The sequence below is a fragment of the Pituophis catenifer genome, unplaced genomic scaffold (assembly GCF_029215685.1).
Source record: "Pituophis catenifer annectens isolate HBS135680 unplaced genomic scaffold, rPitCat1.0.hap2 SCAF_3, whole genome shotgun sequence".
Lineage (NCBI taxonomy): Eukaryota > Metazoa > Chordata > Lepidosauria > Squamata > Colubridae > Pituophis > Pituophis catenifer.
In genome coordinates this window covers 25,677,380-25,700,017 of record NW_027256883.1, presented here as the reverse complement: position 1 = coordinate 25,700,017, position 22,638 = coordinate 25,677,380, and the positions used below count along the sequence as shown (strand labels likewise).

The 22,638-nt window shown below is 38.0% G+C and overlaps 1 protein-coding gene across 1 annotated transcript in view; it reads left to right on the top strand.

The window, feature by feature from the left end:
- The window catches only part of GRHL2 (grainyhead like transcription factor 2), a 62,534-nt gene extending 54,550 nt beyond the window's left edge, over nucleotides 1–7,984 (top strand). The window contains exons 14-15 of the mRNA XM_070940980.1: nucleotides 5,019–5,083; nucleotides 7,870–7,984. Coding sequence (XP_070797081.1) covers nucleotides 5,019–5,083; nucleotides 7,870–7,984 — 180 coding nt within the window. The remainder of the gene's footprint in view (nucleotides 1–5,018; nucleotides 5,084–7,869) is intronic.
- The last annotated feature ends 14,654 nt before the right edge of the window (nucleotides 7,985–22,638 follow it).

Here is a 22,638-nt window from a genome sequence, read left to right as displayed (position 1 = left end):
CAATGCAAACGTGCTACAAATATGTTACAAATCTTTGCAACAGTGCCATCTTGATGTCCTTTATATTTCACTACCCATAAGGGAAGAAAACCTTTCATAGATATATGTTATACTTTGACAAGGCAACATAAAATGTTTTTTTCGTAAAATTGCATACTCGTATACATAGATGTATGCCCACTTGAATTGGGAAGTTCTTGGCACTTTAAACTTAGCTACGTTTCCAGGACTACAGCCCACCATAATCGTAAAGCAAAAGCTCTATTGTTTACAACTTGTACATTTCTCCCATTTTTCAAATTTTGATCTGTGAGCTCACCCAAACTTTCCATACTTGACAATATTTTCTTAGATTTATTATTCACATCATTTTTCTTCCTTTTACAATAGCACACCAGAAGAATGGGCAGTAAATTTTCTCATTCTGCTTTTTCCAAAGACAAGAAAATAATATGGCACCCTTGCAAACCAATTGTTATAACAGGAGCTTTCACAGGTAGCCATTGTATTGTCAAAAGCTCAGAAGAAGCAAGAATAGGATTACTGAACATAACATTCAGACTTTGGGGAATAAAACTTTTTAATAAGTTGAAAAGAACAATAATGTAATGCACCATTGAATGAGAGACAATGTTCAGTTTAGGAGGGACAGAACTTTAATTTTATCAGGAAATTGCAAATAGATTTCCATCTAAATTACTCTCTCCCACTTCTCTTTATAAAACCTTCAAGGCAAAATCAGAGGGACCTCTTTAATAGTAAGGTATAAGAAGACTATATAAAGGGACATATTTGGGACATATACATGCTCAGAATAAAGCATGTATACATGCTTTACATACTAAATAGAATATTTGTTAAGTACTGTATAGTTCAGAAAAATAATTCTGGAAATTGGATAACTCAGGGATGTTATTAAGAGTCTAACCAGTCATTATTGACATCTAGGAATTACTAATAAGTGATTAAAAGCAGTGACTCAGATCCCTGGCTTACAATAAATTGCCACCATATCCATAATGATCAAAGCAACAACTATTGAATCTGCTTGCTGTCGGTGCCAACTGATTTTTTTTGGGGGGGGGGGAATTATCTACCTCCTGTTTGGGATGTGGTGGCTCAGTGGCTAAGACGCTGAGCTTGTCGATCGAAAGGTCGGCAGTTCAGCAGTTTGAATCCCTAGTGCTGCGTAATGGGGTGAGCTCCCGTTACTTGTCCCAGCTTCTGCCAACCTAGCAGTTGGAAAGCACGTAAAAAATGCAAGTAGAAAAATAGGGGCCACCTTTGGTCGGAAGGTAGCTGTGTTCTGTGCGCCTTTGGCGTTTAGTCATGCTGGCCCACATGACTATGGAGACGTCTTCGGACAGTGCTGGCTCTTCAGCTTTGAAATGGAGATGAGCTCCGCCCCCTAGTCAGGAACAACTAGCACATATTTGTGAGGGGAACCTTTATCTTTACCTTTACCTCCTGTTTTCATGACAAAATTCTTCCTGCTTTTGCTTTTGGGGCAGCACTGCTGTTTCTATCTTTATGGAGAGCAAGACAAAGTCCCTTAACATTGCTTTTCTCTGTTGCCATTTTCCCTTGGCTTGGCTCTGAGTCATAAGGGAAGGTGTGAAGTGAACTCTTAATTAATTTCCAAGTTGCCTTTTTGCTCAGAATAGACCCCAAAGATGAATTATAAATAAAAAATAAGACATAATTAAAACACTTAAAAATACGCACACAATAAAATTAAAAACAGAGAAAAGAGAGTGAGAAAGTGGAGATTATAGAGATAATTCAGTTTTAAATTGCTGGAAAGCCAAACTGAACAAACAAGATTTCATAGTCTGCTTTAAGTGCAAAGAACCATTGTGCAGGGAAAGACCTCGCATAACTAGTTTTCATGCCAATATTTTCCTTTTCATTGGCATTATCCAGATAAATATTTTTCTCAATTAAGAACAGTCATTCACCACCAATTGTGGAATCAATAAAGTCTGCCAGGCTGTCCATAAGCAAAGGGAAATTTTCTGTTATGCTCTGAACAAGAAAAATACAGTGAGCTCTTGACTGAGAAAATGGTACATCTTCAATATCTTTTACCTGTTAATCTAGAAAGTACAAATTTCCTTGTGCACATGATACAAGTCACCATATGACTTGCACTATATTTGTACCATATCATTTCCATTATAGTGTATCTGGATCATCAATATGGATAAGCAGGGATAGTGATCAGTTGCTCTAATAAGCTGGGAACATTTGACCTGATTATGCACACTAGGAAGATAACTAAATAAGGGGATCCATCCTGTTCTTTTTTTCCCCAATTAGATTTTTTTTCTTGCATTTCAATCACTCTCGAGCCTCCCCCCAGGTGTTTTAACTCCTTTTACAGAAATTCAGAGCCATTTCAGTTATCTAAAGAAATGGTGTTGAGGAGGAAATGTATGATCATAATTAAAACAAGATTGAGTTTTAGACACATTGAAATTCATCACAATTGGCCATTAGGATTTTAGAATTTTATTTATAGGGGATCAGAGGTTCCATTCTAAAGGAAAAGAACAGTTTAATCCAGTGTTTCTCAGTTTTAGCAACTTTGATAGATGTGGTCTTCCATTCCCAAAATTTCTTAACAAGCATGCTGGGGAATTCTGGAAATTAAAAGTCCACACGTTACAGTTTCTAGGGTTGAGAAATACTGATAAAATCCTTTCCTGTTACCTTTTTCCAGCAGCCTTCTGCAGTGTTGCTGTGAAGTGCTGTCTGGAAGTTTTTCAAGAGGCACAAGAAAGAATAAGGAAAAAGAGGTATCTTAAATATTATGTCCCGCTCCCTTTATCCAGTCTATTCTGATCCAACTCAGAGCTACTTTCTCAGTGCAGAAATGCAGATGAGGTGATCCTTTAATCCTTTAGTTTTCAGTCTGCAATTTGATTATGTTGGCCTGCAATGGGGAAAGGTGTTTGCTTTGATGTGTTGTGAAAACTGGTTGCCAAGGACAGTTTGTATCCCCTGCCCGCCCCAACCTTTCTTGACATGTTTTCCCAATTTGAGCGTGTCCCTGAAAAGTTAGTTTGTTAAATTTAGAAAGACAGAGGAGTGTGTCCTTTAAGAATGCAGTAACAATTCTGAGATCTACATTTCTTAAGGGAAGAACATGGTGCAATATATCTGCTCCCAGTCTCCATAAACATAGATGGATAGATTAAAACTCCTATGCATTATCAAGATGGAACAACTATTCTGGTAGTACTGAGAACATATAGGAAACTCAGAAGGAGAAATAATGTTCAGCCATTACTTGGGAGATTTTCTGTTGGAATAACTCTAGGAAAAACTTAGCTTGGACATACAGAGTTGCAAAAATTGTATTAAGGCAGTAGTGGTTTTGCTACATACATTAAATAAAAATATTTTATTACCGAGAGTCTTGGGAACAGTTGAGATAAATGGGTAGTATTTCAGAGCCTCGTCCATTAATTCCATTATTTTTGGAATCATTTGTGTTTCTCTTCTGTCAGAAAAATCTCTCACAAGAACCTTTCTTTTCAATCTTGGTTAATGCCATAAATGGGGATCAAAGTTTCCATTTTGCACATATAAGTTGAAATGTCTTAGAAGAACTGCTATAACTCACTGCTTTGTGTGCTAACATTTTCTTAGAATCAACTAAGTTCTAAGATCTGTTATCTCATGCTTCATTTGGATTCTCTTTTGGGGATGAGGGCTGATGATTCATTGTCTTCTTTATAAGATGCTGTAGCTTAGAACCCTTTTCAGTTTGGCTTTCTGTCAATGTGTCCAATTAAGCTTCCCAGATTTTCAGATGGCACAGACAAGGAATTCTTTTTTAGGCTTGTGTATGCCTATTTAGGCACTAGTTGCACAGCTACAGATTCAACTAAAACCAGAGCATCTGAAAAGGATCCATCTTGCTTGCTGTATTCCAAAATTATTTGCATTTATACCAAAATATATGTTTTTGGATTGTAAATGCAATCTGATCATAATGCTATGCCTGGAACAGCTTCCTCCACCCCAGCTTCCATCAAGTGAAGCTTCTGGGCACTCTTTAAGGCTGTGCCATATATTTCCATCTGTCTGGTTTCATGAAACCAAAGCATGATTGGCTGCAACTGGATAAGGAAAGCGCATTGCCATTGCTTAGAATACTCTTTGTTACCTTCAACAATTGGAAATTTAGGCACAGCATCAGATCATGGTATACTCCCAAATTGCTTTCTGTCAACTCATGAAGCTTTCATGACCTGCTCCCGAGTTGCCATAGGCAGGGGGATGGGGAATGGACCCTCACAGCTGCATCGAGGAATTTGCACCTCAGTCAAAGCAAAACATATCCCAGGCGGCCAAAGTCAAGACCATCTCCACAGAAACATGCAACGGCTGGAGGGAGTGATTTCTACAACCCGCAAAATTGCTTCATTGGGGAATGTGACTGATGACACACCTTGTGGGGAGGGGGAAATGGGGTCAGAGGCAAGGTGCGAACCAAGTGAAGTCAAAGCTGGCTTCACTTGGTCCATGCCAACATGGGGCTCCTAACTGGATTTTTCTTAGACTTTGCTTGAGGCTCCTGCTTTCGAGGGCATCAGTCAGAACCCTGACACTTTCACTAATCTGCAAAATTCTTGCAAGGAGATTCACTTTTGATGTTAGGGGCTCAGTTCTTGGACAGTTGATCTTAATTCATTCTTTAGAGGAAAAGCCTGTTTTAAATCAGTAGAGATGAAAGCCATAAGAAGGAAACCATACAGAGAGTGTAGTATAGGCAAATATTAAAATACTAAAAGCGGCAGGAAGCTACACCTAAAAGTGCTCCATTTCCCGTGTGTAAGTCCCACTGTGTTCTGGAGAACCTGGAGGGCAATCTCCAGGTTCTGCAGTACTAAGAAGTGACATTGTGTAGCCTGCCATGAATTGCCTAAATCTAACTGAGAGCGGTGATTCTGCAGTAGGCTTGCTTTTAATAAATCTATCTCCTTTTCTTTTTCTTTTTTAAAATATAGATTTCTGAGAAATATGGCCTTCCAGCTGAGAAGATTACAAAGCTTTATAAAAAAAGCAAAAAAGGGTAAGAGAAACCAACTAATCCCGCAGTTTGTGTTTTTATAAAATAGTCTTGAGACTGCAGCTAAGCTTTTAAATATTTCATGTTCTGATATATGCTCACACTGCAAGACAGATTCCCAGCTCCAGGTTCACATGGGGATTGCAATAGATATCAAATCAACCACTGGCCTCTAATTAAGCTACATGGTTCTGCTATAGTATTCCTTAACTTGGTGCCCTTCAGATATGTTGAACATATCCCATCATTGGACAGCATGGAGATGCTGTGAATGGTGTGAGCTGTAGTTCAGTTCTTCTGGAGAACAACAGATTAGTGGAAATTGTTCTTGGAAGCTAGCAGCTTGGGAAGGTACCAGAGGTGGGATTCACTTACCTTCCCTACCGGTTCGCAAATATGAGCGCATGTGCCACCTCTGCATGCGCACGGCCTTCTGCAGATGCGCAGTAGTCGCGCATTACATCCGGGTGGGTGGGCGGAGCCTCCCGCAGTCACCGCTACCAGTTTGCGCGATCCGGACAGAACCAGCTCAGTACCCACCACTGGAAGGTACCTTCAACAGAGATTTTGGAAGCTGTAGTCACACAGTTTCTTGCCCTACAACTTGTGTTATTTGGGGAGCCATAGTGGGCTAGCACACACATGCTTATTCAAGGGGTCCTCAGTTCCCTTACTTGTTGCTAACAATGCCCTTGGAACTTCTCAATTTGGCTTTGGGCTTTGACCCAAGTAGCTTAGGAATAAGTAACAACGCTACAATTCACCTAGTGATAACAGCACAAGAGAACGAACCCCTTCTAACATGCCAGATATAGTAATTCTTCCTTCTTAATTTTTTTATTGTCTCTTTTGAATAATGTGTAAACATCCTCCCCAACAGTCTAAGTAAAGAGAAAACCACACCCTCATCAACACTGGCAGGACAAGCTATTATATACAAACCACACACTCAGTAGCATTGACGTTACCTGGTTGGGTAATAAAACATCTGCAATTTAACAACCAGGCTCAGAGAGCATCAAGGGCTCCACAGTTCAACTCTGTGGTACATGTATTGTCTTCTGTTGAAATCATTATCTTGATTTCCCTTCAGTTAATTTACTATAATTTACCTATAGTTGTCTAAACTACAAATTCCTCTATGGAATCTTGCCTCACCTCCAGACAATTTCCAATGGTCTTACACGACTATAGCATCAATCCATCAAGCTTGATATTGTCTATTCACTGGCCATGAGCCTCAAGCAAATGTTTTTATCAGTTCTACATCCTACAGTGGTTTAACCCAATCTCCTCAAAATGGCCCTGGACATGTTGTCTTACAATTCCAGCCATTCCAGGAACTAAAGTGAAGATTGAGGTATATTAAAGTTGTAATCCAGCAGCATCTGGAATTTATGCTTCCCTCTTCATAGCACAGGAATTATATGGTAAAAATATTTTTTTTTAAAATACAGTGAAATAACATAAGAAGTTGCATAGGAGAATTAAGTGGGATTCCCCTAGCTTGGACCTAACTGGAGAATTAATATGAATTTGAATCATTAACAGTTAGAAGAATATGCATGTTGACTCAGGACAAAAAAACCCCCCCACAACTTGGAGTTGGACTTGGATAATGAGTTTTCCTGTGAATTTTGTCAAGGCCCTTGTACAAATGGTTAACATAAAATAAAATCCTTCTTGCACACAACATTGAACCATCAATTTAAATCTATCCCTTAATTGATGGATTTCCACAGCCACAAAGCTACTGCTTTACAACCATGATTTATTGATTGATCTAGAATTGGCTGAGTTCAGAAGGCATGCTAGTCACAATGGCCAAGTTCATACAATAAGCTAAATCAAAATGTCTATGGAGACTCTCAGTCATGCAAGTCATGGTTGTCCCAAAGGTGCTTTTTCCAAAGGCAACTGGACTTTGTTTTTTCTTGAAGATCCAGTTGCCTTTTGAAAAAAGCACCTTTTTTTTTTTATTTGATTTATATGCCGCCCTTCTCCGGAGACTCAGGGCGGCTTACAATGCGTTAAGCAATAGCCTTCATACTTTTGTATATTTATACAAAGTCAGCTTATTGCCCCCACAAACTGGGTCCTCATTTAACCTACCTTTGAAAGGATGGAAGGCTGAGTCAACCTTGAGCCTGGTAAGATTCAAACCTGCAGTAATTGCAGGCAGCTGTGTTAATAACAGGGTGCTTTAAACCACTGTACTACCAAGGTTCTTCAGACCTTTGGGACTAAATCAAAATGAAAGAACTTGCATTATTGGTGTTAAGGAATTCACAGAGCAACCCTTGAGTAGCAAGGGTGTGCACATGAAAGCGATTGAGAGTAGTTACGAATAAACACAGTCAACACACAGATACACTGAGTTGTGTTTACTTTCAGGAAAAAGTAAGGCACAGTCCAATAAACAGTCCAGATCATACACATATAAAGCAGGAGATAGCCAAAACGACAGTCCAGGGATAATCCAATAACAAAGTCTTCTTACCAGTCGTCGTAGTCATTTACAATAAACAGTTCTTCTGGATATGCAAACAATAGCATACAGAGATATCAGAGAGCAAGAACAGCAAAGAGAACAAACCATGTTTCTAGCTCCCTCTTAAGGACATTGGCTACAGAGCTAACCAATCAGGACACAGTATGATGCAATACAGCAGTCTTAAAGCTACATTGATGGTTTATATATTGCCAACCCAACAAGTTAGGTAATAATAATTGGTTTGTATATTTAGCCATTATCTGAACTTTCTTAATGTATCTCTTTCCTGTTTCAGGATTCTGGTAAATATGGATGATAACATCATTGAACATTATTCCAATGAAGACACATTCATCCTAAACATGGAGAACATAATGGAGGGTTTCAAGGTCACATTGACGGAAATCTAGTTTAGACCAGCATAGACCTTGTGAAGTGAAAGCTTTTTGCCATCAAGGAAGGAAGAAATAATAATAAAAACCCTGATTTCATTGATACGGAGAAGAAAGGTTGTTACAAAACTAAGTTGGAAACAACCACATTTCATTTTTTTGCCACTGGAAGCCAATTTGGCAATTACTGACAAGTCTGTTCAAAAGAACATTCCTTCATAAAGTTCCTTATTTATTGCTCCTCACTCCACAATATGTAAATAATCAGTGGACCCTAGGCTTCACAATCTTGATGTTGCAAAGATATAACAGAGACTTTAAATGAAAGCAACAAAAATAGTTAATGCAAGAGAAATAATAAGTTGAAAAATAATGTTAGTTCCACTGGGAGTTAATCACTGAAATTTCACCCTCTAAATGAATTGCTAGAAAACCTGATAAGGGTTAACAATGTGCAAAATGCCTGATGATCTTTGCACACCTACTGTACACCAAACTTCTAGTGCTGAGTATCACGTAGCTTAGCTATATCCCTCCCTTTGCAGGTCAACTGAGGGCTTTTAAGATTTTCAGATGGCATGTACTTTGTAAGTAAAACACCATCCATTTTAACCTCTGTATATATTTGTTTATAATATGTAATAATATATTTTCCTATCTGTGTGGATGTGTTTACTGCCACTCTGTTCTGTGTTTGGATAAGAAGTTGGCAGAGTTCCTGGCCAAAGAGCAAAGTTCTCTCACCAGCTGTTGATTCTTCAGGGTTTTTGATACCTTTTGTTCAAAGCTTATCCAGGAGCCACATTAGAAAGTTAAAACGCCTTATTGTCACAACGAAGATTATTCTTTCCTTACTATATACCAGCTTCTCAGGTCTTTCAATGAGATGCTTTCTGTTATTTTTAGACTAGAGCTCCCGTTAAGTAAGACATTTACAGAGTAGAACTGAAGGCCATTTGGAGAGTCAGACTTATTCCATTATGCTGCAGTCTTCCAGTTTCTGAAGTAGTTTTCCTTTTTATCTCTCTCTCTCCCTCTCTCACCTTGGTTTTTTAAAAATCTTCTGTATTATGCATTCTTAATGAATGGGCGTTCATTTCTGCAATGCATCATGCAGGGAGTCATAAATGTGACATTTCTATATCATTCCCACCAATGGCTGCTTCCAATTTTTACCCAACCTTTTTAAAACAAATGTTATTCTTCCATTCAAGTTACCTCTGAAAGTTCCTGGCAACGTGGAATCAGTCTGAGTTTAGCAAGATATTTTATGTTTTGTTTTCATTTTAGGGAAATTATATGCTTATAAAATTGGAAGGAAAGTTTGGAATTATGTAGAGGAGTCTAATCCCCTGAACACGCCATATGTTGGAGGATGTAAATACAGGTGGTCCTTGCTTAATGACCAGTTGCTTAGTGACCCATTCAAAGTTATGATTGACTTCATTAGAGGTCCTGGTTCTAGAGTTCTACTGGATACACACACACATACACACACCTAACCTGCATTTACGACCCTATGCAATGCCCTATGGGCACATGACTACAATTTTCAGTATTTTTTGCCAGTTTTTGGCGTCTACTTCGGGTTTCCATCAAAAAACACACATTGAGAAAAATGCGTTAACATTTAACGACCACTGCAAAAAAAAATGTATAAAATTGGGCATGATCCCATGGTGAACCACTTAACAACTGCCACAACTCAGAGCTGTAATTCTGGCTCGATTACAGTTGTATGTTGAGGATTACCTGTAAAAGATGGAAATACCCAGTATATATGTCTAGCAGAGGAGAACCCATCATCTGCTACATCAACCTGTTTCGTGTTCAAAGCATCTCTTAATGTTCAATTGGTTCTCATACTTCCTTCAAGAGTAACAGAGAATAGCAATGCCCAATAGCTTTCTATATAATAGAAGATGGCTACTTTATAATGTTTTTCATAACTAAGGATTGGACTTAGACTTCTAAATACGTTGTACATGTCCAGAAGGGTTTTTTCCCCTTTCTCTTCTTAAAAAAATCAAGCAATACCCATGATTAGGGCCAGAAATGAATTCAACTGGCTTGCATTTTAGCCAAACTGAAAAAATATACTGATTAAAATATACTTTTCTGACATTTGCAGTTCATAGATGTGTAAAATGCAATTTTTCATGAAATTATGTACAAAAATTACAGAACAGATTTGATCTAGTGCAGGGGTGTCAAACTTGCATTGTCATGGCATCGTCACGTGACGTACCATGACTTTTTCCCCTTCGCTAAACCGGGTGTGGCCAGCGCATGATGCATCTGCCCATGGGCCACGAGTTTGACCCCCCCCCATTTAAGGAAGCAGGCTAGAAACTGGGAGACCATGAATTCTACTCCCTCCTTAGCCCTAAAAGCCAGGTGGGTGACTTGGCCAGTCATTCTTTCTCAGCCCAACTCACTTCACAGGGTTGTTGTGGGGAAAATAGGAGGAGGAAGGTGGATATGTTTGCTGCCCCATTTGTAAAAATAATAAAGGCGGGATACAAATAAACAAATAAATGAAATAAATCTCCATTGTTAGGGGACATATTTGTAAAAGTCCTGCATAATAGATAAAATTGTAAACAAAAGAGCATGGACATAGAGATCTGTCCCAGAATATATATCAAATTAGTAGTTTCCTCCCTACCACAAAAACCTTAAGTGCAACAAACCAAACCGTATACTGTATATTTGCAAAAATTAGGATCTGAAAAGAATTAATTTCAGTTTCATAAAAATTAGTGACCAAGAAAAAAATGAAATCAATGTATTTGCTCTTCTTTGGAAAGACTGCAGGTCAGACCCCATCATGTTCGCTATCATTTATTTCCCCTTCCAACTCACTCTGTTGCAAATTTTTTGTCAATATATCTCCAAAGACATTTGCATTGTAGGAACATTTTTTCCCATTTTTTCATTTTTGTTTTGTAAAACTATTGTTTCCGATAAATCCCACTAGAATGTAAATATAAAAAAAATGTACAGAGGACTGCTGTTCTTGATTTGAATCTGTGTACATATACTGCCTACCATATTTTTTTTTTGTTATTGTTATTCAGTATCTAGTCTGGATTTTGTATTACTTTGTTGTTTTTAATGGCACTTCCATGGATTGGACTAATGGGAAAGGACATTAGCAGAGTACCACAACAGAGGTAATGCATACAAAAAGGCCATTGTCTTCATCAGGTTAGAAACATTTCTCAGATAAGCCTTCTCCAACATAGTAAGCCATCAGGTCTGTTTGAGCAATAGCTCCCAGTTTTCTGAACCTTTCAAAGCAATGATTCCTGATATATATGAAAATAACTGTTTTTCATGTAGCCATGTTTTTATAGCATTGTCTCCTAAAGATTCCTGCTGTAATGATTTATTTGACTGCATGCCAACTATGTTCTGGGTTGGTTGGTCTCCTGGCAACTGCCTGGGCTAGTCCTAGCAATTCTCTTAGCCAGAATTTTGGAAGTGGTCTGCCATTGCCTTCTTCCTAAGGTTATGGACTTCTAGCATTTGATGTATTGTGCTTTAAGCACTATACTAAACTGGCAGTTAGAACAATTAATCAGTGGAGCAACTTGCTTCCAGAAGTTGTGAATGCTCCAATACTGGAAGTTTTTAAGATGTTGGATAACCATTTGTCTGAAGTGGTGTAGGGTTTCCTGCCTAGGCAGGGGGTTGGACTAGAAGAGCTCCAAGGTCCCTTCCAACTCTGTTATTCTATTCTATGGTGGCTCTTACGATCTGTCCTTTGCCTAAATCACTCCTTTATTTTTCAGGCCATGGGGAATGTAAAATTTACCTTCTGGGTCATTCAACCCACCCATACATTCCTTTTGCCCTCTGCACAGTTGAACAGGTGTAAGAACTTTTCTTTAGCATGCTGTTAGCAATGGCTGGGTTGCTAATCGGAAAAAAAGGCTTTTAAAGATTTATTTTATATGAATCAGCTTGCTACCAATTTTAAAGAGCACTTGATCCTGCAGGCATTTATTTTTCTTGTAGCATCTTGGGTCTTTACATCTTTGAGTTTTAAATTTTCATTGACTCATTTTTGTGCCTTTTGAGTTTTAAGATGTCCCAGAAGCAATGTCAGACCTGAGATATAATTAACAGTTTCTTTAACCGTAAATGTATTGATTTTCAGTTGGAATCTTGTCAGAATTTCCAAGTTCAGGCGATGATTTTTCTTTCCTTTTGAAAAAAAGCACCCTTGTTCTCCACTTGTATACTTGCATAAAATTGGATATCCCTAGATGTGTAAAACTTTGAAGGCTGATGGATTAAAATTATACAGCCTTTTTTAAAATAGCAAACTTGTTTTTAAAATGACATATAGTGGTGAGATTCAAATGTTGCTTTGCTTTGTTTTTGATCAGTAAGGGTTGATGAGGAATCAGGTGTACTTGCCAAAGACTGCAGAAGCTTCTGTATCTCTCGAGCACTGCAATCCACTACCGCTTGATAGGTTGGATAAAAAAAGCAGACATATATCAGCCAAAGTAGATAAATTGCAGTTTTACAGGAAATTTGCATGTGATAATTTATACATACAGTAGATACAAATTTAGAAATAATTACTGTAATTTAAATAAGGAGTACAATGACAGGCATGCTTTAGGTCTTCTTATTCATAGGCAGCTTTCTTACCCAGAGTGCCTTCAACAGAGGATGCCCGATTTAGAGGGTTTCTTTCGGATTTTGTTCAGCTCTCCCACCTGACCCCGCTGGCAAGTAGGTGTTTCATTGAAATAAAAGAGACGTCAAATGTTATCTATTTATTACTGATGTTCTAAGTGGAGCCGGAAAACATTGTGTGTGTTCTGTTGTGCAAGATGGAGAAACCACATACTGTATGTTAAACTGGTTCATTGTAAGCTAGTTTTTTCTTAACCAAAGTGCGCTGGATCATTGATGTTAATTTTTAGATATTCCTAGCCAGCTTGGCTGTTGATGAGAATTTGGAGTTTTGATGTCTGTATAGGTGTCAGTATTTACAGTTACAACAGCAATTAGAAGTCATAAGGGGGTTGACTTTGTCTAAACATCTTGTGCAGATTCAACCATTTTGGTGTAAACCATATTTATGGTGAAGTTGTCCATTCAGAAACCTAGGTTCATTTAGTAGTGGGGCACAGTTCCTAGTATCACAGAAACTGGTACCAAATTTTAATATTTAATTAATATCTATGCAAATGAAATGAAATTTATTCCCTCCTGATCCAATACGCTGCTTTTTTTGGAATGCAGCTTTGCAAACACCCCAGAAAGGTCCAGTGTATCTCTGAACTGCATATTTTATGGTTGGTTGGATCAGACAAAAAGCCAACTAAATGATGGTTTATTTAATATCTTAGCAGGTTGCGGAAACCAAATAATCTATTACCACTTCCCTCAACCTTTTGGGCACCAGGGACTGGTTCCATGGAGAGGGGTTTTTCCGCAGACCCAAAGGGGCATGGTTTTGTGTGCTGCCTGCATCCCACAGATGGGGCATTGCTTGTTTGCATGGACCAGTTTCTGGCATGCTGCAGACCAGTGCCAGTCCACAGATCGGGGATTGGGGACCCCTGATCTACTAGGTCAAGGAGCAAATGTTCACAAGTATCTCAGTAGATTAGGTTATAATGCTGAAAATGAAAAATGATTATTATCTTCTGAAATAAAGATTTTTTTTGTGTGTGGCCTTGATGATGCATCCATTAGTCAAGGAGTTAGTTCAGGGACAATATGTAGCATTTACAGATTTTGCATTCATGCATTGAGAATCTTTTAATAAATCGGTACAGTCTATATGGATTAGAAGCTTGGGGTGTTTTTTTAATGAAATTTTCAGGAAGTTGAACTTAAAGCATTATAACATATGGAATCGAAAAGAATTGCAGATTATACAGGAGTGATATATCCCTTAAATATCAAAAGCTCTCATCCCATGATAAGGTGATGCTTTACAGATCTCAGCACTAAATGTTGCACAGTTAATGTCAGCCATTGACTTGTCTAATTGCAAGGGGCATGTTATGTCTTCTTATCCTAGCAAATTTAATCATGATCAGTTAAGTCTATCCATTTTTAACTTATCTTTTACTTTTACATGGGATAAACGGGGGCATATAGAAGCTTAATTTAGCTTTCTATTTTTTTTCTTTTTGTTATTGATCTCATTGCCAAATAAAAATGGCTGATACAGACATAGAAGCATTGGATTTATGATTTGAAACTTTCTTCCTGTTTATTGTCTTTGGTTCTAATTTGATATACCCGTTGGAAATATACAACTTAGCAAAATTTCTCATGTCATGACACAATGATTGAAAAATTGTGGGTTCAGCCTGCAAAAACTGCAAAAACTGTATGGGGAGAAGGCCTGCTGAAATTTTTAAGTGGATAATGTTTGTTAATTGTTCTAACCTTGATGGTTTCCTTCTTCTAATTTCAATTCCTCCAGCAAGATACTGACATGGTGCAAAAATGAAAGAGTACTTATGCCAAAAACTCTGTGCAGTGTCCTTATTTCTGGAAAGCAAGCTTTGTGTATAAATATTGCGTGTTACCTAATGATAGTTTTGTAAATGGGAAAGGGGAATCTATAAGCATATAAATAATACAGGTTTATATTTTTTGTACATTTTTAAATGGAAAGAAATAAATGTTGATAAAGTATAACCATCTTTTGATCTTTTTTCCCCACAGATGCTAGTCATCCCTGGGTATTTATTTACATTCCCTCAAAAGTACACATTGGATTATATATTAACTACTTGGGCCATATTATGCCTGGATTCACACAGAACAATACATCTAAATCTAGTTTAACAATACAGGCAGTCCTCATTTAGTGGCCATTCACCATTACAACAGTAGTGAAAAAGTAATTCTACAACCAAGTCTTGCTTTTACAACCTTTGGAGAACTATAAAGTGAAGGAAAGCTGAAATAGGATAATAAAATCTTGTTTCACTTAGTGAACATTTTAGTGAGACTTGCTGGTCCCAAATGTGATCATTAAACGAGGACTACCTGTACACAGTGCTCATCTTTACAAAACATGCCATGTCTGAATAAATATCTGTTATGAATAAGTATATTTTCTTTTCTGTACACTGAGAGCATATGCACCAAGACAAATTCCTTGTGTGTCCAATCACACTTGGCCAATAAAGAATTCTATTCTATTCTATTCTATTCTATTCTATTCTATTCTATTCTATTCTATTCTATTCTATTCTATTCTATTCTATTCTATTCTATTCTATCCTTCTATTCTAAACTATTATGGCTTGTTTCACATGAGACACCAACCTTATTTTAGCCTAATCTAGTTTATTATGTGAACCCAGTCACTGAGTGTTAAATTAGCCAACCACGGTTTAATTTGAAGTTTGGAGTTTTAATTGGAGTTTGAGCAAACTCAACTCCAAGAGCTTATACTTCATGTGGGCTTCACTGGCAACACATTCCAACCACACGTCCTTATTAATAGTGAGATACGATTCAAAAGGCATTCATCTGGAGCTATGATGGAATGAACGGCAGGTGTGACTGCAGCACCTGTAGTTGCTAGGGCAGTCCTACATTTTCTTATTGTTTGCTGTTACTTGGCCACACTTTAAATTCATACTCAAACTCAGAGCTGTAGAATTGCAGTCAATTGTCTAGCCAAAATGTGGCAGCCAGCAATTAAGTAAAACATTCCTTTGACACACTCACAGACAAAGCAAAAGACATAAAATCTTCTAAACCACCAAAAAGCAATCTATCTGGTCTTTTCCCTCCAACTTTCATTTTGACAATAATTTTATATCAATTTCTAAAATGATTGTACATTGCTTTCTGGTGAAGTGGTAGGTGTTTCATGCCTCTTGGTGTCAAAAACCATGAATATTGCATTTATCTGAAAGACCACTGCCATTTTGACTTTTCTGAACTGCTGTGGACATCCATAGGCTGTATGAGAGCAGGAATACCCAGAATATTTTGAAATCATGCTGGGGGCTTCCGAAAGTGATTTTGGTTTTCCTCAAGAAAGATGGAACTGAACTTTCTAGAAAGCGTAACGGCAGCGAATAGTTGGAAGAGAAAACAAAATTTAGGCGTACCATGACATACATGATATCTGCACACCTTTCAAAAATAGTGGGCTACAGTTATGTATTCATAAAAGGAAAAAATACAATTATGATCAGGTGCAATCAATTATTCCAGTATGAAAAAGTACCATGTCACAAAATGGTATACAATACAAAATTATTTAAAATTCAACATTTAAAAACAACATTTGTTCAGCAGTAATACAGTAAAAAAATTCTTACTTTTCTTCAAACAATATTTTTCATATGGTTGGCACTGTAAAAATACATGATCACAGGTTCACCGTTCTCTCTCTGATTCTACCTCTCTCTTTTTTTAAAACCAATCACCAATGTTGCTGTTAAGTGTCTGCATATATTATACTGCACTTCAATATACATTAAAGAAATGTGGGCTCCATTCCACTGCTAAAACAAAAAAATCATGAGGAAAAAAACCTGTCCCACATCAATAAGACAATATCCAAATTTCCCACCTGGTCAGTATCTATGCGCATGATTTAATCTCAATTGACTGTAACATTTCTAATTTTGTTTCTGATATCAAATCTGAACACTTTGGGGGGGGGGGAATTAAACAGATCTAGGAAACATTGGGTTCAATATAAAAAAAAGGTTAAGCATGTTTAAAGCCATCTTGCAAGTTGTTGATATTTACTAATTCATCGATGCATGAAATTGAGTTGATAAAAATAATTCAATATAATAACTTTTAATGTATCTGTTTAACATAAAATTATACATCAGCTATTTTCCAAATGGAATCTCCACATGTGTTTTGGACTTCAGTTTCCAAGATTCCCAGCAGCAAGATGAATAGCACGCTGGCTGAGAATTCTGAAAGTAGGTTTCCAACATATTTCCAGGGCAGGATAAGGAAAGACCATGTGGATAGGAACTTACAGAAATGACCTTTTTTCAGGATCAATTTTTCTATGAAAAGACCAATAGGAAGGGAGGGGAGGGGAGGGGAGGGGAGGGGAGGGAGGAAGGAAGGAAGGAAGGAAGGAAGGAAGGAAGGAAGGAAGGAAGGAAGGAAGGAAGGAAGGAAGGAAGGAAGGAAGGAAGGAAGACTTTTCAGGCAGATCATAATAACAAGTTCCAATTTTAAACAAGTGGACAAACATGGAATGCAAGTTCCCTATACAAGTAAAAACAATTGCATCATTTGTGCATCATCATAACAATGGAGTAGAGAGGAATAATCAATTTAATTAACATGCAGGTCTCAATACTTTTAATAAGCCAAACACTAAGAATTCAGATTTAAGTAGCTTTTCCCCCTTACACTTTACAACAACATGGCCACTACCAACACACACTAGGATCACACAGTCAGTACTGCTTTAAAAATGCAAATCACACTGTTAAGACTTTCACAGAATTTGCATATCATGTGAATGATGGACGGAAGAGCTCATCCCATAGGAAACTAGTCAGTACAGTTAAAGTCATTTTCAGAACAGTAAATAAAGAAATACAAGTGCATTTCCCAGGGTAGGAAAAATATATTCCAGCAAAAAGCATAGAAAAGGAAACCATGAATGCCATGCTTCGGAACACAGAAATTATATTATCATTCATCGAATCAGCTCTACTTCTCAAATGAATTAAGTGGGTTATGTTCTACAGATATGCTTTAACGTATCATGCTGAACATTTAAAAACAATATATACTTTTTCACTTGATCCCTGAAAGGAAATAACACCCACAGAAGCCACTTTTATTGATGGATTCCTTAACTTGATCAGGAAGCATGCTACATAGTTTGGATACTGATGAACGTAGTATGGTGCATGGTTGCTTCACACTAATGCATGGGTGATTCACACTACACATACATAGAAAAAGGGCTGATTTGTAACAAACCCACAGATCTGAGGCCATCCTGGGCTAGTTAACTGTACTCACGTCCTCCTGAAATCAGAGAGACTCATGTGGATCATGACCGATGTGTCTCACAGATGTCAATGAAACACAGCCATGACCAGCATCCTCTAAACTAAGGTCAACACACTGATAGCTTTACTGCCATGGAAATTCTGTAGATAGCAAAGCAGCACTTATTGTGTTCTAAATTTGTTCCTGAATCTTTTTTCAGTTCTAAAATTGCTTGCGCTACTCTAAAATAACTGAGAATAGAACGGAACAATCGGCTCCAAAATGTGTGGTAATACTGGAAATTAAAGGAACGCTCCCTCAACCTTTGCATCAGCATCTCCAAAAGGCTGCAATCAAGCAAATGGAAATTGTTCTGAATTTAATGTTTACCTGCAAAGGCCTACAATAAAGCCATATGTATTAAAAAGGAACCCTGAAATCTCTTTCAGGTGTGTGCTTGCATATATGTTAGTGTGAAAACATCTCAACATTTGGCATGAATTGTTTATTCTTGATATATCAGCTCTTCAACAAGAATAAAGGAAAAAAAAAGCCTTTGCACTCCCTCAGGGTTGCCAGCATTGCAACAAGTTGTCAGAGCATGGATAGCTATAGACTGACAATGCACATCACTGCTAAAATGGTACTTAAGACTGAATTATGGGTCAAAGACAACCATCTTGTAATTGGTCTCTAGAAACAAAAGACTTCCCTCCATCTTCTTTCTGACACAGTTGCTGACTCTGTTGATTTAAGATAAAACATGGAAGCTAAGTTGTAGAAAAGTCTGCATCTTATGCCTGATCACAACGTTTTCCCATTCAGAGATGTCCATGTAGTGGATGTAAAGATGGTGGCCACAACTGTGTGATGGAGGACCTGAGCTTTTTTACCTGCATCAGGGACACACGTTACGTGAATCAAGACAATAATTCCACAACTGTCCCTCTCAATGGACATCCATGTTTCCACTGGATCTTACTCATATCTTTTTATAGGAACAATGGAAACTTGAGCACATAAAATGAGTGAACACAAATGCTGGTCAACTGTACACAAAATATTTTTCTGCAAAATCTGTGAGCTGGGGATCTGGGTAATGTGGAGAGGGTAGAAGAAAACATTACTGTTGGAAATTTCCTACTCTTCCTCAGGGGAGGAAGGGGAATGTTCTTCTAGATCAGGGGTTTCCAATCTTGGCAACTTTAAGACTTGTTGACTTCAATTCTGGGAATTGACGTCCACAATTCTTAAAGTTGCCAAGGTTGGAAACCCCTGTCCTAGATTCCTATTTGTTCCATAAACAAAGGGGGTCTAAGACAACTCACAGCAGCCAACTCGCTGCATCCAACTCGCTACGGCCAATTTGCCACGGGACAATTTGCTGAGTTACACTAATATTGAAGAAATGATGGAATCATTAAAGAAAGGATGCCAAACGAGGGACCAAATGAAATGTGAATAACAAAAATTTAAATTATTTAAAATAATTAAATTGAACTGTTGAATTGTTGCATGGCAAGTTGTCCTGCAGCAAGTTGACTATGGCGAGTTGTCCTGTGACAAATTAGCTGTGGTGAACTGGCCGCAGTGAGTTATCCCATTCTGAACAAAGGAAACCCCTCCCCCTTTTTTTGAAATGTTAGATTTTTAATTGTCTATGGGTTTTAGTTGGGATGTTTTAAATTTTGGGCCAAAGTTGTGTAATTCTTTTAAAAATTTTAAATTTTGTATTGGAATGTTTTTTAATTTTGGCTGTGCACCGCCCTGAGTCCAGCAGGAGAAGGGCGGTATACAAATTTAATAAATAAATAAATAAACAAACCCTTCTATTTCCAGAACACCAATTTGGGAGGAGCAAGGACATGTTAATATACCAGTTAAAATCTAGCCTTACTTCTCTTCCTTGCGGCTGTTCTCGGGACTTTAGCATCCAAATGGTTTCTGCTTCCAACCATTAATATAAAAACGTATTCTGTTTTTCATATTTTAAGTAAGCAGAGAGGAAACCACACACTGAGTCCCTAAATCAGGAAACAAGGCTCAGGGCCAAAAGATTTGCCAAGCATCCAAGCAAATGGATGAACACAGCTGCTTAAACAAAAGGCAATGTTTTTAAAAAAGGGGGGAAAACCCAAGACACATCTGGCTGCTTTTTTGAAAGAACAAATTGTGGCCATACCCTTGCATGACCTCAATTAGACTTTTGGTAAATTTGCTTTTTTTTACTTTGAAATCAGCTATTGAGACAAATGATTTAAAATACTCTTAAGCAATCTTATGAACACCCATTTCTTCATAAAGCAAAAAACTTTAGAAATTTGGTCAGAAATGGTTTAAATTTACAATGATGGGCTTGTGAGACTCATCATTAAAGAATGGCTAACTTTTAATATAGTGCTATATCAAATATTGTAGTCAGGTGGATTGGTGAAAATACAAACCACTTACTGCCTGTTTTATATACAGTTTTACCTTACCAACATTATGTCCATTATTTCAATAAAAATATCCAGGCATAAATTTGTTAGGTGCCCAGTGCTCTTTCAAATCAAAGATGTTGCTGGGCTCTGGCTTTTTATTTTTAGAAGAAAAATAACACACTGCCTCATAACAACACAAAGCATTTTGCAGGGTGTTATTCTTGATTGCAGCGCCTGGACGTGGAACAAATTGGTTCTCAGCTCTGTAAATTCACAATTGAGAAATCATACATAATTTCCCTATCCCCTCCCCCATTTTTTTTTTTACCGTAAATCCAATTGTAGTAGCCAAAAAAAATAAAATTCAGAAGCATGATTCTTCAACTCTTTGGGGATAAACTTTACATATCTCTTCATGCAACCTTCAAAAACCTCCTGAAAGCAGAAACTTTAAAAAGTTCTTCCAGGCCAAGATTGTTACATCTCATGGTTTTTAGAGGCCAAAAAAGCAATAAAAAAAAAAAAGGCCAGAAATCTAAACTTTCAGCCAACTCCGAGTTAAATGCTCATGAGAGGATTTGTCCAGTTTCCTTTTTGGGTGGAATTCAAAAAATATGTAACAAAACCCAAATAAATATTTTAAAAAGAATCCTTCTTACCATAAATAGCACTAATCATCTCACAACCAACCCCTTGGTTGAAATCTTTTCCACAAGCAGTTTCCTTACTGAAACAAATTTAACAATTTAGGTCGAACGGAACTATTGTTCTTTATAAACACTGCCTCTGTTCCAGGGGTGAAATTCACTTATCTTCCCTATTGGTTCGCAAATGTGCGAATGCTCAGAGGCTTAAAATGTTGCAAAAAAGCAACGTCATGACATCCGCGTGGGTAGACACAGCCTCCTGCAGCCACCGCTACCAGTTTGCCCGAGCCGGATAGAACTGGCTGAATTTCACCCCTGCTCTGTTCCCACTTAACTATGCCAATAAGGTCTTCCCTATCACCTTCTCTTACATGCCAAGCAACCCTGGTGCGCTACAAGGCAAAAAAGAGCCCCCTTAACCAGCTTATTCCCAAGTTCTGAACTGAAGCTGCTGCCTGACAAATCATGAAACCAGACAGTTGCTTTGGGAAGGGTTCCAAAATGTTTATAAACTCCATTGTGTCCATCTATTTGTCTTCAACTTAGCTAAAGTTTTGTAGAAGGGATTTCAAAGAGTTGGAGGAGAAGATAACTGTATAATAAAACAGTTACCTTTGAATAAAAAGCACAAAACATTTTTTAAAAAGTCCATTATATGTGTGTGTGCGTGCACGCGTGTGCATGCATATTGATATATTTATATAATACATTATAAGTGGTATCCTGTATTTTAATTAAGACCTACATGAGTCCTGTATTTTGTCTTTTGAGGTACAGATTAGATCTGCACTTTTGCGAACCTGCCGTCACATGGTGAGCAGGATGAATTTGGAAGAAACACAGGCTGTTTTATTATTTATTTATTTATTTATTTATTTAAATTTATATACCGCCCTTCTCCCAAAGGACTCAGGAATTAAGCCGGAATTAAGATACATATAATATAAAAGTTAAAATAACTAAAATCAATTAAATCAATCGGCCTCGCAATTTAAAACCCCACATCTATACAATTTAAAAAACTAACCCATAAGACCTTTTAGGCTAGGCCGGCTTGGTGGAATAAAAAAGTCTTCAGGGCCTTACGGAAAGTACAGAGGTCTGGGATCAGTCGTATTCCAGGAGGGAGCTCATTCCAGAGGGCGGGTGCCCCCACAGAGAAGGCTCTCCCCCTGGGAGCCGCCAGCCGACATTGCTTGACCGACGGCACCCTGAGGAGGCCCTCTCTGTGACAGCGTATTGGCCGGTGGGAGGTTATTGGTTGCAGAAGGCGGTCTCATAAATACCCTGGCCCTAAGCCATGGAGCGCTTTAAAGGTGAGAACCAATACCTTGAAGCGCACCCGGAAGACCACTGGAAGCCAGTGCAGCTTGCGCAGGAGAGGTGTTACATGGGAGCACCAAGTCGCTCCCATAATCACCCGCGCGGCCGTGTTCTGGACCAGTTGGAGCCTCCGGGTGTTCCTCAAGGGGAGCCCCATGTAGAGAGTGTTACAGTAGTCCATGCGAGAAGTGACTAGGGCATGCGTGACTGTGCATAAGTTTTACAAGTTACTTCTGGGGTATGAAAATGATTGAGGTAGGGAATCTACCTTGGAAGAATTCTTTCTCTG